At 43.0% G+C, this 18,191-nt stretch overlaps 1 protein-coding gene across 6 annotated transcripts in view; it reads left to right on the top strand.

The window, feature by feature from the left end:
* The window catches only part of CARM1 (coactivator associated arginine methyltransferase 1), a 54,766-nt gene that overhangs the window by 8,180 nt on the left and 28,395 nt on the right, over positions 1-18,191 (top strand). For 4 of the 6 annotated variants that reach the window (XM_084835527.1, XM_084835526.1, XM_084835525.1 and 1 more), the window contains exons 2-5: positions 7,481-7,606; positions 12,888-12,994; positions 13,650-13,754; positions 16,504-16,614. In XM_084835527.1, the coding sequence (XP_084691653.1) occupies positions 7,481-7,606; positions 12,888-12,994; positions 13,650-13,754; positions 16,504-16,614 (449 nt within the window). The remainder of the gene's footprint in view (positions 1-7,480; positions 7,607-12,887; positions 12,995-13,649; positions 13,755-16,503; positions 16,615-18,191) is intronic. The other 2 variants (XM_084835529.1, XM_084835528.1) reach the window with 1 other exon arrangement.

Genomic DNA, 18,191 nt, shown 5'->3' with positions numbered 1-18,191 from the left:
GGTAATGGATTAAAGTGGTGTGTGTGAAGTATTCAGTTAAATGCTACTGAGTGATCTGCATGTGCTTTGCTCACTTGTGTTTGTTTATGAGAGAGCTGGTGTGGTGTAGAGTCCATACTGAGCTATAAATTGGGAAATCCTGATTTAAATCTTGCCACCACCATGAATTTACTAGGTGGCCTGAGACAAGCTATGTTTTCTCAGCTTCACCCCCTCGTCTGCAATATGGCTAATAATACTGACCCATCTTATAGGCAGCTGCAAAGTTTACAAGATAAAATGAGTGCTTTGAATACTTCAAAACTCTAAATGCTAAGCACTGATGTTGACTGTGCTGAATAGCAAAAAGATGCCTTGGGGGACTAGAGGAAGTAGAAAAGATCTATGCCTGCTTGAGCATAATATGCATTACCAGTTTAAATCTGTTAGCCAACTAAATGAAGCAATATGCAGAGCCAAGGAAATCTAAGAGAGTTGGGACCAAACTGAGATGAAATGAATTGCCTTATTTTAGCTGTCACATTTAGCTATCCTGTGTGGCAGCTTACATTTGTGTTTCCTCTACCCTCTATCTTCTCAACCTCTGTGAGGGTACCTTAGATTTGAAAGAGAGTGATTGACCCAAGTGAGCTTTTAATGACCTTGTAGGAACGTGAACCTAGATCTCTCTGGTCCAAATGCAACATTTTTATCCATTACCGCAGGAGTGGGAACCTGTGGCCCTCCAAATGTTATTGGACTCCAGCCAGCATGGTCAGGGGTGATGGGATTTGTCATCTACCAACATCTGGAGGGCCACAGGTTTGCCACTGCAGCACTACACCACACTAGCTAGCTGGAGCAGTCTGTCTTCTTTAGTGGAGCTTGTTGTTAATCTGGGGTTTTAGCTTCCATAGTCTAATTGAGTCTGCCCATTTAGTGGGGTTAACTTGTCTACAGTGGAAAGATTTGAAAACCTCCATAGGATGCAGGGTGTATAAGTGAAAGTGATCTTACTTATGGTTGGCCTTATGAGTACTGAAAAAATACGTGGTCAGTTGATCAAATGTTGTCACATCCTTGGGTATTTCAATCACTGTTTAGTAGTGATTACTAAATCACTACTAAACTGATTTATAATCAGTTAAACTGATTTAAACTAATAATAACTAATAATAAACTAATAATAATAAACTAATAATAATAATAATAAACTAATAATAATAATAATAAACTAATAATAATAAACTAATAATAATAAACTAATAATAATAACAAACTAATAATAATAACAAACTAATAATAATAAACTAAACGAATAATAAACTGATTTATAATCTAAACTGTAATAAAGTGCAACACCCAAGTTATGAAATTAAATTCTCAGTTGTTTATTACTAATAATGTTGTACAATGATCAAAGATTGAACAGTTCTTGGCCTTTATTTAGAACCATAGGGAAAACCTAGTATTTCATGATGATTTGATTTAAAAAAAAAACTTGGAATGTCTGTGTAGCCATAATCCTGCGTGGTTGAGGAGCAAGGAGCCCCCTCTCCTGCATATGACCACCACAACGCAGTTTAAAAAACCCAGTCTGTCACCTATAGAAGAGCATTCTTGGTTTCATGCGGTAATTGACCACTGCCCAAGAGACAGTTGGTTGACTGGTATCTGATACTATTATTTGTTGTTAACATGGTCCCCTTTGTTGAGAACCCCTGTGATTCTGTGCCATGAAATCAAGCCACAGAATACTTGTGAAAACTTACGCTAATTCTAAAACTGTGTATTTTGAGCAAAGCAGTTAAAAAGTCTGTTTATATGCAAACCAGCGTGGTTTTGTATTTTATGATTAAATTCTATATATGGAGAAATCAACATCTTTAGCCTAAAGTTTAAAAACTTTCTTTTCATTTTTGCATTAGGAAAGAGATATGTGAGTGACTGGCATTTGGGGTGGGTGGGTTGGTGACTAGAAACCATGCGAGGGCTCCACCTCTTATAGTTATACTAGGCACACTGGTGTCTAGTATAACTTTGGATACTTGTGTCTAATATAAACACTGCCAGCATGTGTTTAAGAAAAATAGGGGGGGAAAAGTTCTTTAAAATAGTATTCTGCAAAATACTCCCACTCTCCTTATGTAGTAGTCTTAGTATTGCGGTTTACAGCAGAGCTTCTCAAAGTGTGGGTTGCTTAGAGGGGCTTTTTTTCAATTCCAGGGCCACTGTTGCTGTTGTGCAGCAGCTTTAAGAAACAAGCTTGCTTGCTCGCTTCCTCTTTCCCTGTATGTCATGTTGAAATTCTGTTCAAATGCATACTGCCTATATATACCTAGAAACATAAAACTGAAAAATAAAATATAAACTTGTTCAGTATTAGCTACTGATGTGATATTCTTGCATTTTCTTTTGTAGAGGGCTCAAAAGGTAATGTTAGTTGACAAGTGGATCCTGAAAACTGAGGTTAGGTTTACAGGTGGGTCCCACCTCAAAATGTTTAAGAAGTGCTGCACTTTACAGTTTTTCTGTTTGAACCCAGCAATCCAGTGAGGTAGGCCACTTGCCACTTTCTAGGTGGAGGACTCGGGCTGACGTAGCAGCTTGCCTCAAACCACTTAGGTCCATGATTGGGGACTGACCAGTTCTCCCAGACTTGAGTCAACTTTTTTCTCCACTGGAGTCCAGTGAACTCCACCCATTCCTGACTGCTGGAGGCAGATGGGCATGAAGCGGCTAGTTACTATTTGTTTCATAGGGAAAGGTTTATTGGGCTGTGGCAGATTTGGGGAATGAAGCTTACTTCCACTTGGAGCCAAACTTTGGTTTCATGGACTGTTCTGTGTGCAGATCTACTTTGGGTTGCTTAAAAACAGTGTCTGAGATCTATCAATGTGTTAGAATATCTCCAAGTGCCCAGACTGTGCTGTTCGTATTGATGGCAAGCAGAAAGTCTTGTTTATTGCGTCACAGCCCTAGGCTACATGAGCCTACGTGTTGGAAAATAGTGCTGGGCTTTAAAATGCATTTTGGTGAGGTGGGTTTGTAATGAGAATGTAAAATCTGCATTGGCCAAATTCAGAATGCTACTTCTTTTTACAAATGCTTCTCCTCTGTTTTGTGAACAATGATGAGACAGCAACATAACTCGCTTCTGAAATGTTCTTCTGCATGTGAAAACTTCCTAAGTTGTAATGAAATGCACATAGAAAGCACTGAGTAAAAGTATGTTCCAACTCAGCAACTTCTGGCTTGGCAGCAATAGCAATGGAGCTTACTTGCCAGTCTTGATATAATATTGGGGGGGGGGGAGCCTAGGGAGTAGCTTCACACTTGGAAGGAAGCCGAACTCTGGGTGGGGCAAGCATCTCTCAGCTCATGAATCCAGCTCTGATGTGACAACTCTCTGGCGGCCTTTTTGAACCCCTTGATTCACCAGGCATTCAGCCCTTTTGTGTTATGTGTATGGAAGCCCAGGGCACATCTGCTGTCCCTTTTATTGCGCACAAAGAACTTAGAGGCCCAGCTTGACAGCCTAATTAATGTGCATGGGAGACATTTGCATTGAATAGCTTTCAAAAGCAATATCTTGAAAAGGCAGGGCTCTCCTTTCTAGGTCCTGAATTGTGTTCTTTGCAAGGCACACAAATGCTTTTGGTTTTTTTATCCCCTCCTGATCTTGGGCTAACCCTTGCCTTTCCAATCAAATTCAGTCTGAGGCATTGTTCATGTCCTGTTGAGGCTGCTTATGTCTTCAGGAGACAACGCCTCATTGTGTTAATTCTCTGTAGTAAAATGACTCCTGCTGAGCTTGTGGCCTTGTCTCTGACCCTTAATCGAAATGGCAGCTCTTGGTGAGTGGGGAAATTGCTTGGTGGAACTCTTGATCTTCTCCATCCTGCCCTCTGGATCTCTGCACCCTGCACAACGTCTCATGTTCTGCCCAAGGGAAGAGTGAGTGGAGCTTGACACTGGAACTCTAGAATGAAAAACAAAAATTTAAGTGTGGGGAAATGTGGGGGTGAGGAATGAGTAAGTTAAAGGGTATGGGTGAAAGAAACTGGCTGGAAGCAAGGAGGATACAAAAGTCCCCCTGAACGTTGTCTTCATTTTCTCATGAGGGTGAGGCTAGAATTTTGTGTGTCTGATTGACGTTCACTAAGCAATTCCCTATCTAGAACATTCCAACACATGCTGACTGGGTTCACATGACACACTAACCCATCACAGGTGCACTATAGGTTAGCATGTTGTCCAAACGCGGACCATTCTTATCACGGTGGGTTGTTTCTCCCAAACAAACTACCCTGATAACCAATGATCTGCAGTAGGGGATTGTTTTACCCATGATGAGTTGGCATGTCGTGTGAACCCAGACATGCAAACCTCTCATGGGTAAAGGGCATCGGGCAGCGAGCCACTCGTGAAGAGTGACAGAAACCTCTGCCTCTCTTGCCAAGCAGGCCACGTTGCAATTGCAGCCAAGCTGCTGCCTGTGCCCTTTCCCCCTTGCCAGTGGCAGCCCCTCCAGTGATGCCCAAATGGCACACACACACACCTTTGCCCCGCCGATCCTTCCTGCCCAGCTCCAATCGCGATCTTGATTGCAGTCAGAGTCATTTAAAAATTTTTTTTCCTGGCCCCATTTTTTCACAAAAGTGGGACTGGGAAAATATTTTTGCACTGCCCCATGCCCAGGGAATGTGCATAAATGTTGTTTTAAATTCTTCAGTTTTCCACAGATGCACATGCGTGCAACAGCGGAAACCAAAGGATACTGGCTTGTCCCTCCTGCGCCCTGTATGTTGCACTTTGCAAACATACAGGGGTGCAGGCAAGAATAGACTGTATTGATCCCCCAGCACCTCTTTTTCAGTGTGCTGGGCACACCATTCCCCTTCCCTCTAAAGATCCCTCAAGCTGCTTCAGTTTTGACTGCTGTCAAAACCTATGTGGAAAGAGTGATCTTTAGGGTTACATGGGGACATGCGTCTTCTTTCATGGGGGTGGGGGGGGAAAGGTTTAAAGTTACTCACTTACTTGCAGCTTTCCATGCTTTTATGGGTGGACTACACCTTTGGGATGGTCCCTCACTTGGCACCCCACTCCCACCCTCCTTGCTCCTTCAAATAAAGTACACTCTTGTCCCCAGTTTTGGGGAAAGATCGCTGAAGCGGCTTGCATTTTGAAAACTGTCAACATGAAAGCTGCTTCAGCGATCCTTGTGGGGAGAGGGTGACATCCAACCCCCCACCAAGGGTCCATGGTGGGGGATTGGATTTTACCCCCCCCCAGCCAATTTTTGGCAAGGGGGTGCTTTTAAATTCCTGTACATGGCTATGGAACAATTGCTTTAAAAGGCTCCCCCACACTTTTTTTTTTTTTTTAAGGAAGTACCTTAATCTTTATTTCCAATGAGTTGAAAGCTGTATGAACTCATCTGTATTTGGCTGAGTGTGTGCTTATTGTCCCTGGAAGTCTGCTAATTGTTATATGTGTGTTTTTGCTTTTGTTTAAATCACTTCTATAGAATTCACTTGGCAAAGTAGGAAGTACATTCTTTTCCATGCTGTTTTTCATTGGGGAAGGGTTACTGATGTATGGACAGCACATTGTGGAAGACATTTTAGTTGTTGGGGCAGAGTGGACAGCACACTATATGTGTTTATAGCTATCTGTAAAAGTGGACTGATAGGTAGATGGATCCAGAGGGGTGGAAGAGTCATTGTATTGGTGGTTCTGCCTCCAGTGGGGATAACTGTCCCTTTCAAAAAGTTCTGATGATAAGACCTTAGTGCCTGAGCTGTGTTCATTTATTTTCATCTGTAATGTATGGGACATCCAGCTCAAAGTGAGGGAAGGCTGATGCTGGTAGTCCTGGCCAAATCTTCCTGAAGTAACCATTAAATGCCTGGTGATGGACCCCTCAATTCTCTGGTTTGCAAAGTATCAGGCAGGTACCCTCTGATGATGAATCCATTGACATTTCAGTTGCATGCCTGTTAACAGCTGTTGTGGCTACAGTTCCTATTGTCTGTAAGGTTATAGCAATCCTAGCCTTCTACCTTGAAAGGCTCCTTCCAGAGTTGATTAAAATAATTAAAAAAAAACACCCAGATCATTTTCATTTAGTGTCCATTAAAACATAACCTCGTTTAAAATTATATTTGACTGTGAAGTCTGTACTCATCTCTTAAAACTGAATCTATGACCCCCTATTTAACATTGTGTTGAAGCCTGATTTTCTATATAAATTTAGGGCAAATGTGTCTTTTGAGATCAAGCATATAAATATGACACAATAGGTCATAAACTGAATTTATTGTGCAACTCATATGGTCTCCGTAACCTAAGCAACATAGACTTTTACTTCCCCTGTCATGGAGAAACACTGTTCTTCACAGTAGTATTAGCCCTTGCTTTGGAGACATTTTGGACATGTAGTCTTCATGCAAGTAATGTTGGTGGCCTTACATATGAATACATAGCCAAACATAAATTCTTGATTTCATAAGCATTCTCTGAAGTTGATGCAGATTTTGTATCAGGAAAACAACTCAGGAAAAGAGTTGGCTAGGACTTTCTTGCCAGACTGGGACTGGGAGTGTTTGGAAGCTCCCAATCCCAGACAGGAGCAGGAGTTAGGAGAGGAAAACTCCAGTTTATGGTGCTTGCAGCAGGTGTCTAAATGCAAGGAAAAAGGGAGTGTGTGGGCTGTGTGTGGAATGCAGGAAAAGTAGATAATGTGAGCAATCAGTGCACAACTCTGCCTCTCCTGACCTGTTAGAATGATGCCTACACAGCTTTCTAAACTTTAGTGGAAAGTTCCTACAGGTATTGAGGCATTTCATTGTAAGCATGAGGATTAGGAAGCCGTTGAAAGGCTTCTGTGCCAGGAGCCATATCCTATGACTGGTGTAACCATCTCAGCCTGACTGACAGTAGATACCTGGTGCTTTTATATAGCTATCTGCTAGTCATGATAACTATATGCTACCTCCAGGATGAGAGGCAGCATGCCTCAGAATGCCAGTCACTGGGGAACAGCAGCAGGAGAGAGCCATTGCACTTATGTCTTGCTTGTGGGCTTCCCATTTGGGGCAATTGGTTGGCTACTGTGAGAAACAGGATGCTGGATTAGATAGTCCTTTGGTGTGATCCACCAGGGCTGTTCTATATTCTTATTGGCTACTAGTAATTATAGCTTTCTACTACCTTGGATGTATACGTTGATTCCCTTCTCCTCAGAACTTTTCAGCGCTCTGATTTTGGATTTTCTATAGACTGGTGGAGCAAAATAGAAAATTTTGAGTAAGGACTGGTGAAAACTGTAGGGTGTCTTAAATATTGCATGACTGTATTATGTGGTGCGCCAACAAGCCTGCCCGTCTGGGGAACGAAATAACCCATATGTCCCCTCTCTGAACAAAGCAAAATTTTCAACTCTTGACAAAGTCACTGATGATTTTCTCCCCTTTCCTCCCCTTTCCCTTCACAGAAGATGATGTTTGCGTGTTCAAGTGTTCTGTATCGAAGGAGACGGAATGCAGCCGCGTGGGCAAACAGTCCTTCATCATTACACTGGGGTGTAATAGTGTCCTTATACAGTTTGCAACTCCAAGTGGTATGTACCAGCAGATTTGTGTTTGGTTTGTACAAACATGCTGCTTGAGGGGCTGGGAAGCCACAGCCTTGCTCTCTACTGTATACCTAGGGGTGCATGAAAGTCACTTACCTGGTCTCGCAGCTTTTCGCGGTGGGGGGGAGGCGCTTCGCTGCTCCCCCTGCGAAGTTCAGGCCAGGGGGGGAGGCTTCCCGCTTCGCCCGGCCGAAATTCAGGCCGGGGGGGAGGCTTCCCGCCTCGCCCGGCCGAAATTCAGGCCGGGGAGGAGGCGCCTCGCCTCGCCCGGCCACGAAATTAAAAGTTAAAAAAAAACAAAAAACGCCCCTGTGATAGGCTATGTGACGATTAACGTAGCCTATCACGGCTAGATCTGCAAAGTCAGCCGTGATAGGCTACGTAAATAGTCACGTAGCCTATCACGGGTGACTTAAAAAAAAAAGCGCGTACGCAAATGGCGGCCCCCATAGGGAGCCGCCATTCGCGTTCCTTATTTGGTCTCTGTAGTCTACGTAAATCTTTACGTAGACTACGGCGAAAATAAGGGCAACGCAAATAGCGTTGCCCTTATTTTCGCCGTAGTCTACGTAATCTTTACGTAGACTACAGCGACCAAATAAGGAACGGGAATGGCAGCTCCCTATGGGGGCCGCCATTATCCGTACGTGCTTTTTTTTTTTTTTAAAGTCACCCGTGATAGGCTACGTGACGATTTACGTAGCCTATCACGGCTGACTTTGCAAATCTAGCCGTGATAGGCTACGTCACATAGCCTATCACGGGGGCGTTTTTTTTTTTTCTTTTATTGGAATGGCGGCGGCGGCAGCCGGTCAAAAGACCGGCTGCCGCTCCCGCCCCGGACGAAGACCCGACGAACCGCCGGCCGGACCCGCCGCCGGGAGGGACATTCGCCAAAGGTAAGTACTGTCCCGGGGGGGGGGGGTGCGGGGGGCGGGGGGGTGCGGAGAATTTCTCCCCGAAACTTGTTCGGGGGGCCGAACACTTTGGCGCTCGGCCCCCCGAAGTTTCGGGGAGAAATTCTCCGCCATCCCTATGTATACCCTGCCAGTACATTGCAGTTATCAAGGTGGAAAGGGATCCTTTCAGTTACTGTCCCAGGACAGCACCTTCTGTTTCTGGAGCACCCTTGGCAGTTCTCAAAAGGAGAGTCTCTATGCCATCATAGCAGTTTAATGGCTGTTGCGGTTAGGAAAGTCCCGAAATGTTTCACCCAAATCTATCTTCAGGTTAACTTTAAACCCCTGCTGCTTATACTGTCTTTAGTGGATGTGCTGAACAGTTGTCATCCCTGTTGATTCAAAAGGCATCAGGAGATGGTGGCCCCTGGGTGAGCCAGAGCAAGACCAAATATCTAACAAGTCTGGAAATGCTGGAGTCATGGGGGGAAGGACTGTGGCAGAAAATTGGACATATATGTAATAATGACTGTTTTGTCTTAATTTTTATTTACCACTTTTAGATCATGAAATGTGTTATGTATAACTTAGGCCGCAATCCATAAACACACATTCTAGGGAGTAAACTCCATTGAACATTGTGGGACCTACTTTTGAGTAAACTTACATAGGATAGCACTGCATTCACTGTTCTTGTATATTTGTGGTGTTAAAAGGTAACAAATATATCCAAATTCAGAAAGTAACAAATACATCCAGTATTGGAGATCGAGCTGTAACAGTTTTGCCAGTTGGTAAATGGGACGGTGGAGGGAGGGGGAGCTGAAAACAGTAGACATCAAAATTGTGATATGCAAAAAGGTTACATTATTTGGGCTTGGAAGTAATTATGCAGAAACTGATTAAATCTGTCTAGAACATCCCCTATAATGATGCAATTGATTTATCATTATCAACCCAGCAAATATTTAATGGAGACTTTGAAATTTCTCCCACCTGTGGGCCTTCCATCTCTAGCAGCACTTGAGAACATCCATACACAGGTTCACTGTGAGGAGAGGGTTAACTGGGTCACCCTGGCATACAGTCCCCACCCTCACCCCAATACCCTTGATCAAGCGTGTTCGTGTTTGCAGGCCATCTCCACACACCAGTCAAAAAGCCACGGAAGATTCTGCACCAAAGCACCCGGACCTCTTCCAAATAGTTTTTCTAACTTGGACCCAAATTAAGTCAGTTTGCTTATGTTTGCATAGTTCTGCTTCCAAGATCGAGCTTTTTGTAGAGCCTTGGGTGTTAGGGAGCATGAGAAAAGACAGTTGGACATTGAGGCAATCAATTACAGTTCTGAGAACATGAACCTATTCAGGACACTGAAGCCAGTAGCCACTTTTGTGTAATACTGTGGGCTAGAAGTTTGGCTTTACAAATAAAAGCTCACACTTGCAGGGTGCAAATCCTGCTCCAGTTTCCATATTCTGTATTTGCATGGTTAGCCCAGAGTGATGTGGAATAGGCATAGATTGGTTTTGACACTACCAGCTCGCCATGGGAACAAAAGGCAGTTGTACCCCCTATTCCAGAACCAAGGCCATTACCAATACCATAGGAAGGGCTTAGAAAACTTGGCTATGCAAAGTGGCTCCTTTTGTATTGGAGAAGGAGAGAAAACGCTTTAGCACATGATGAGTAGTTCCAAGTTATGTATTTGATGGGCTGTGCTACTTCAGCTTATTAGGTGGAGGATTTCATGTTCTTCCATATTAAAACAAGCAAGCAAGCAAAAACTTCCCTACCTGGCAAAATAATATGAGGCTTCATACTATACGTCACTTGTCTTTTTCCTGAGGTTTCTATTTAGGTACCTACACTCAAGAAGGATGGATGAATTCGTGGGAGGGGCTAGGGAAGGGTGAAAAGGCCAACTAGAGTGACTACAACAATGGAACTGAATTTATGGACAGAGATGAAAAGAGTGTAGGAAGTTGAGAAGGGATAGAATAGCATTCTTACACACATTGGAAGGATGTGAAGGCCCAGAAAAATTTAGGAAAAGTTTTTTTTCCCAAGAATGTTTTTGTTTTCATAAGCTGAAAGCATGGATTATGAAATACTTTCTTTTAGAATGATGAATGCAATGTTTAAGACAAGGTGTCTTTTATAGGAAGACGAGAAATCTAACATTTCTGGAAATGTTGAGGCCATGGAGGAAAATGCATTTTTAAACCTATCTATAAGACTCCCAAGCATAGTTTTCTTCCTTCATTCCTTATTGAAATTATTGAGCTAATGTGTCTTCTAATGATAAAAAATATTTAGGAATGTTCCAAGTCATGCTCATTTTCTCGATGTGTGACTAGGGGAACTGTATCGTAATATATGAAGAAAATGTGTGTTCTTGACAGTTTGAGTTTTGTTCTAGAGAGTCCTGTATTTCTGGGCATTCTGGTTGGATGCTGTAGCAGTCATTTAGTGTAGTTCTAAAACCCACATGTCAGAGAACACTGTAGGTTATCCTGCCACTGCCATCACATGTGACAGAACAATGTGTGTGTTATCCCACCTGTGTGTTGTTGTTTTTTAAAACAAAAGGTTTGGGTCTATGGAACCCACTGCCACAGTTTTTAATAAAGTTCCCAATTAGACTTCATTGTTAGGAAATGCTGCTTCAGCTATAAAACCTTTAACTGCTGACATCAAAATGAACCCTCTATAACCTAAAAGAAATTCAATAGCCTGGTCCCTATGGTGTAGACATGAGATTGATACCGCCACTAAAGACAAAATATTTCAAAATGATCAAAAATTAAGATGTTTATTAAGGAGAAATATTTACAAAAGGGAATAAAATGTCACTCTTCAAGTAATAGATTGAGATTGCTTAAGAGAGTAATCCTATGGTCCCTGGGAGAGCATCCTAGTGACCATAGGATATTGCGATAACATAGCCTGCTACAACCTTGGGAGGGGAAGTCTGAGAAGGAATCCACACACACCCTGCCCCTCCTACCACTTGCAACTGCTGAAGAAAGCGCTGCGGTGGAGGTCAGAACTCCGATCTCAGGTAAGGATGCAAATGAGGGAGAAGGGGGCAGATTGGGGAGGTACTAAGGATCTGCAGGATCCTAAAGCTTCCCAGTTCCCGTCTCCATCCTCGCAACTTCAACTAGATGTGCTCAAAGGCACGTCTAGTGGAACAGCAACAGAACGGAAGACAGCAAAGCATGGGATGTTCAATGTTGAAGGTTCCTTGTATGGGCATAGGATTGTTCCGGGTTCTTAAATATATTTGTTACCATTCCAAATAGGTAAGAGTCTTTCCCAGCTAAATAAGCTCTCAGTAGCTTTTCCTTCAGAACAGATTACCCTAAACTCCACCCGAGCCAGTTCCTTACAGACAGGAGCAGATGCTGCATACCAGTCTTCCTCTGCCTCCAGCTCTTCCTCCTACTTCTGTTCTCTAGGAAGGTTCAGATGTTTGAAGAACTACTTTCTGAAGTTTCCTCTGGAAAGACATAGAACAAGAACCTAAAATGTTTTATGTATAACTTGTTTCGTCAATAAAATTACCTTGTTTGGTATATTAAATTTAAAACTATACTTTATTCAGGCAATAGTTAAAAACGTACTGAATTTAGTTTTTAAAGTTTTTAAATTTAATTGAACAAACCAAGTTATGAATAGTTATGCTCCTAAAGTAAGAAAGTGACTTTAGATCTGTAAAGAGCACTTTTACAGAAGGAAGGAAGAGTATTGAGTATTTTTCAGCCCCCCCCCCCCTTTCCATTTGTTCTGGGGGAAAATGGGTGTCTTTTCTATGGCTCCAAAATTTCTGGAAATTTTACATTTCTAGGAGGTGGTAACATGAGTTTGGGGAGAGCTCTTTTTAATATAGATGGCTGTACTAACATCTACAAACTAAATTCGGTTGGAAATCAGATGCTGTGAAATTCCAGATTTCTGCTCTAGAAACAACTGGAAGCAGAGAACTTTGTTGGGTTAGGATAGCACTGGATACATTTATGAAGGCAGACTTTTGAGTTGCAATGCCTCAGCTGCGGCTTGCATGGCCACTGGGCCTCTCTGGCTTTGCTACTGAGGCTGTGGAACCTTGTACAGCCATGAAGACTAATTACTAAAGGTTAAAGGCTGATAGGATAGTCCCTCTCCTAGCCAGAACATTGGAATATGCACAACCCCGTCTGTTGCTCAGTGGTTTCACTCTTCTCTTCCTCCCCACAGACCCAATCAACCAGAAAGGGTATTTCCTGCTAGACAAATGTTATCCAAGTTCTGTGTTCCTTCTGGGTTGGGTCTAACCTATGACTTCTGAATGCTAAAGAGGCAATGCTCTGGTTTACCTTTAGACTTCTGCTCGTTTTATAATATCTTGAAAAACTGCCGGGGCCACAACATGGAACAGTCAGTGTTCAGTGAGCGCACAGAAGAATCATCTGCGGTACAATACTTCCAGGTAGGTGGGTTTAACAGTTGATCTTTTTTTCCTGTGTCTGTGTGTGGAGACATTGTGTAAACTCCCCGTTCCCCCTGCACAGTGTATGCTATCCGCAATTTGGAGATTTTAAAAAGCTTTGGATTGTTAAATAGGTGAATTCTGCAAATTGGGAGCATCTGCTTGTTTGCAGCAGATTTTTTTTTCTACAAAAAAACATACATGCTGTAAATTAAACATCAAAAGAAATGGCCAGGGTGTATGCAAGGTTTTTCCCAACACCATGAGGTCGTAAGCCTTAACTTGAGCTGTACAAATTCTTAGATGCATGCCCTGATCATTAGCAGAAACTCTGAGGTGGTGTGGAGGGTAGTTCTGTAAACAAAGATCAATAGGGCTTGTTCATTGCCATTATCTGTGCATTTAATATTTTCAAGTACCTCCCCCAGCATTGTGGAATGGAGTCCAATTGATTAGAGAGGGTCGTTCACAAGCTTTGTCAGCATTTGGGATCTCTCTCTCTCTGTCTGTCTCTCTCTCTCTCTCTCTCTGAATAAATAAATAAATAAATAAATCAGATGAAAATTTCCTGAAAATTATGTGGCAGTTGTGGTATTCCTTTTTTGGAGGGGAAAGTTTATTGGCTTTAGCAGAGGCTCTTTGTTTTCCCTTTCAGTTTTATGGATACTTGTCCCAGCAGCAAAATATGATGCAGGATTATGTCAGAACAGGCACATACCAGAGAGCAATTCTGCAGAACCACAGTGACTTTAAAGATAAGGTAAGGGGGTGGGATCTAATGACCCTATTTGACCTGGTTTGCACGTCACAACAAACCATGGTTTAATTAACCATGGTTATTGAAACATGGGTTGTCATTGTGCAAACCCAGAATCGTGGGTTTCTCATGGGTTGTTTCACCAGGCTACAGAGGCAGCAGGCAAGAGCGGTAAAAAAAACCTGGCCTCTTCATATGCCAGTACTGCAGTGCCGCAAAGGAAGTTGGGATGCACAGAGAGTGGGCGGAGGAGGGAAACAAACTACCCACGGATTAAGAAAACAAACCATGGTTTGTTTGATCATCTGCCAGAGAAACCTGGGCAGGGCAGCAATCCATGGTTTAAACCATTGGTTAGAGTTATGTGCTCTGTGAAGAAATTGAGGTAAAAGTTAAAACAACTGTTACATGTTGCAGTAACTGAAGGTCTGAAAGGGTTAACAGCAGAAGAAAAGTGTATGCTTTTTACTCAAGGCTTGTGCCTGATAAGAGTTGCGTTGTAAATATGGTGTGCCGGCAAAATGGAAGTTATTGTCACCACTAAGAGGTGAAAATAAAGCCAGGTTTGGGTCCCTATATATGGGCAGGTAGGATCAAAATTGGTACCCTCTGATTGGAGAATAGCTGAACATTCTAAGGATGCCCATCAGTCCTAAATCTACACAGAGGTGGGGTAACAGAATGTTGGCCACACCAAAACTGATTGGCAGGGGAGTCTGACAGGAGACACCGTCAGGGGAGTTTGCCTGGAGATCTGCCTGAGGAAGAGTTGTCAGGAGGCTGGGGAACCTGAAGAAGACATCAGTCAGGAAGAAGAGCAGCTACAGGACCAGGAGGCTGAGCTTGAGAGCACATGAGGCAGAAGCTGAAGGTCTGCAAGTGGGGGGAGGAAGACTCCTGGAGCAGCCTTCTGAGGAAAGAGCTGAAGCCTGAATGTCAGCTGGTGGCAGTGGTCTGAAGACTGAGCAGCTGCTGGATCAAACGGAAGACTTCGGGAGAAGCCTGGTGAACAGCCTTGAAGGTGGAAGTCAAACCTGACCAGAGAGAAGACTGCCTTTCCAGCCCTCATTGTTAGGCCTGTGAGTTAACTGGAGTGGAGCTTGTTAGGGGAATTGGCTTAAGGTTGGTTAGAGGTAGGAAATGGCTCTTCCAACACCTGTTTGGTGGTGAAAGTTACTGTATACAAGCCCTATTTAAAAGTAATTACATTCATACATAAGCTTTCTGGTTTTATTTCTTTTTAATAAAATACTATATATCTTTGTTTACTTTCCTGGTATCTCTGATTTGTTTTGTCTCAAGCCTAATGACCCACTACTTAGGGGGAAAGGTATATTTTAAATAAAATGGTATAGTTTAATAGTGGCAGTGAACGTGAAGGGAGGGTTTGCCCAGTGGTGAGGAATGATCCTCCACATTTGGGGATAGAGGTGGGATTGCCCTAGTTTATAGGCCCCCATCCTAAGGAGAGGTTCTCAAAAAGCCGGGCCTTTGAATATATCCTACGTTTGTGATGCAAATGAATGCAAGACCCAGGAATGAGGTACTCTTCCTAATGACCCACATTTTGTAAAAGGCAAGCCTGAATTTACTTTTTGAAAATACGTATGCAAGTTTCATATCCAGGCCACATTTCTTCTGGGCTCAAAATACATTTTATTTAGCATATTTGAAAAGCAGTGCAACATCTTATGGTGTGCAATTCAATTTACAACATTAAAAATGAGTGATATCAAATAAAAGCAGTAAGGCCAATAAATTGTAAAACAATTCAACAATCAACAAGAACAATTATTAAACTTAAAATGTTATTTATTAGGGAAATGAGCATAAGCTATATTAAGTTTAAACTTTCCCTCTATGATCCTTGCACACCTGGCTTCAGGATTCTCAAGTCCTCTGCAGGATTCTAAACATGGATTCTAAGACATTCTGCCTGAGCACCAACACCAACTTCTAGCTGAAGGAGGAACTTCAGGATGACTAGGAAAGATATCCTGAATGGCCGTAGACTAGAGTACATCATCTGTTGAGGCTTTAGCCTTATAAAGGCTTCCAGAGCAGGCTTGTTCTCTGATTTGATGGGTGACTGGCCTTAGATGGAGTGGCACTCCACTGAAGGACCAGACATACAGCTTGGGGGTTCTCCTGGACCAAGTGCTATCTGTGGAAGGCTGGGTGGTGGTATCAGGTTTGGCTGATTTGCCAGCTGTGCCTCTATCTAGAGAGGCCAGACCTTGCCTTGGTTATTTATGCTCTGATTCCATGCAGATTGAACTACTGTAATGCACTCTATTTCGGGCTCATGTACCCACCAGTAAGATTTATCAGGTTGCTTTGAATCTGCTTTTAACTGAAATGGCTCTTCATTGACCGGTATGAAGTTGAAGAACTTTTATGGTTTCTGCTGTTGAATTTTCTTCTTACAGATATTTTTAGCTTTGGAATGGTTTTTGAAAACATTTTCTAAATTGCCCTGCACATGTTTTCTGCCTGGAAAGGTGATATACAAGTACATTAAGTAAACAAACAAATTAGAACTCCAAGCATTGGAACTGCAGCTTTCAAGAATGGAAGAGTTTCAGTCTCCAGAATTTTGCAGTTGCCAATAAAGCTGGCTTGGTTATAACTTCCTGTTACATATTACATATATAATGGTTGGTAAGAGGTTATTTTGGAGAAGAGATTTTGCTTATGCTCAGTGTTCATGATGAACATGACTGTGCTTTTGTCTCTTCACTTTTTCCTCCAGATCGTATTAGATGTTGGCTGTGGTTCTGGCATCCTGTCATTCTTCGCAGCACAGGCTGGAGCAAGAAAAATCTATGCAGTGGAAGCCAGCACAATGGCTCAGCATGCAGAGGTCAGTGAAGTTTCAGGGTTGGTGGAGCAGTCTCTGGCAGCCCACCTTTATTTGGGTGACAAATGTTCAGATTTTACAATGGGTGAGGTTGTCTTCCTTCTCTGACTTGTGATGCTCTATAAAAACCCGGGTTATCCTTAAGGTGCAGGCAATGTGCGGGATCTTTGAATCCCTGTTCAGGTTTGAAGCTCACTTCGGATCAGTTGTTCATTTCCACCCGAACCTATTTCACAGGGTGATTGTGAAGATTCTACTGAGAAACCCCAGTGTTTGCCACACTGAGTCTTTTGGAGGCAGGATGATACATTAACATCTCCTAACTTTCCCAGCAACCACCTTGAGAGGTCAGGACTCCATAGCCCAGTTCGCAGGTAATGACAACTCATGGGTTTTCAGGGCCATGCAGGAGCAAGAGTGCTGCCTCCCACCCTCAAAGTGTGCTGCCTCACTACTGCCACTTTGCATCTGCTTTGCTAAACAACCCAGGAACGACAACAACATGTTTGTTGTTGGGTTAAATCTCTGGGTTGTTTAACCCTCAAGAACCCAGAGTGCTGGGTTCAGACATCATGGCCAACAACCAGGAATGGGGCATTCATGGGTTGTTTAGCAAAGTGAATCCAACCTGGAAGTAGTGAGCGCACAGGAGGCAGCATGCTCACTTGCTCCCACACGGCCCCACCAATTTCATGGGTTGTTTACATGCAAACCAGGTCTGTACCTATCTTATTGTTGGAGATGATGTTGTGTTGGAACTGCGCCAAACCATGAATTAACTTGACTCTGCACATGTTCAAAATGCTGGTGTGATACCTGCAGTTCACAATTTCCCAGATCCTGGCTTCTTGTAGGTAGTTCATTCTGGACCAAGGAAGACACTTAGATCCCTTTAGGCTATTCAGTAGTGTTTGCTTGAACCATTTTAGCATGTACGAATGCTGCTTGTGGCTTTTTTTATGGGAAAAGGAGCTGCATCCCTTGTGCTTGTTGCTTTTATTTTAAAGGAGAAAGTGGCATATTCTGTGCATTGCATCCTTAAACTGCCACACTACACATGCATTTTGTACTTTGATATCTCTAGGTACCAGGTTGCTTGAACTGGCAACTCCTGCAGTGGGACCTAGGTGCCTTACTCTCTGTGTCACACTGGCAGCTCACAGGTCCTGCAACACTGCCACTGCTGATGTCCAGAAGATTTATTTATATATTTTACTTATATAAAATGTATATCCCACCCTTCTGATGCTTCTCAGAAGGATGGGATATACTATCAGTCCAGCACGGAACAGGTGACAAAAGAGGCTAGTGGAGCTTCTCATGCTGGCCTGGCTCCTCAGTCTGAACAGCTTGTTGCTTAGGTTCAGAATGAATTACTTTCCCACTGGCTTGCCAAACCATCCACTTGTCTCCACGTCACCAGCCCTGATGGTAACATAAGCAGCAGCCCTAACTGGGTCTCTTTCAGTTTACTTACCTTAAAACATCCATCCCTTTCTAGCCTGTGGATATTTGGGACCAAATAGATGTGGAATGTCTGTGGGTTGGTGGTCTCTTTCTGACCTTCCCCTTTCCTGGCC

The sequence above is a fragment of the Heloderma suspectum genome, chromosome 2, assembly GCF_057233095.1.
Source record: "Heloderma suspectum isolate Gila_16-S chromosome 2, 16-S_ref, whole genome shotgun sequence".
NCBI classification, from domain to species: Eukaryota; Metazoa; Chordata; class Lepidosauria; order Squamata; family Helodermatidae; genus Heloderma; species Heloderma suspectum.
The sequence above is the reverse complement of the archived record's forward strand: the minus strand, read 5'-3'. Positions and strand labels throughout refer to the sequence as shown.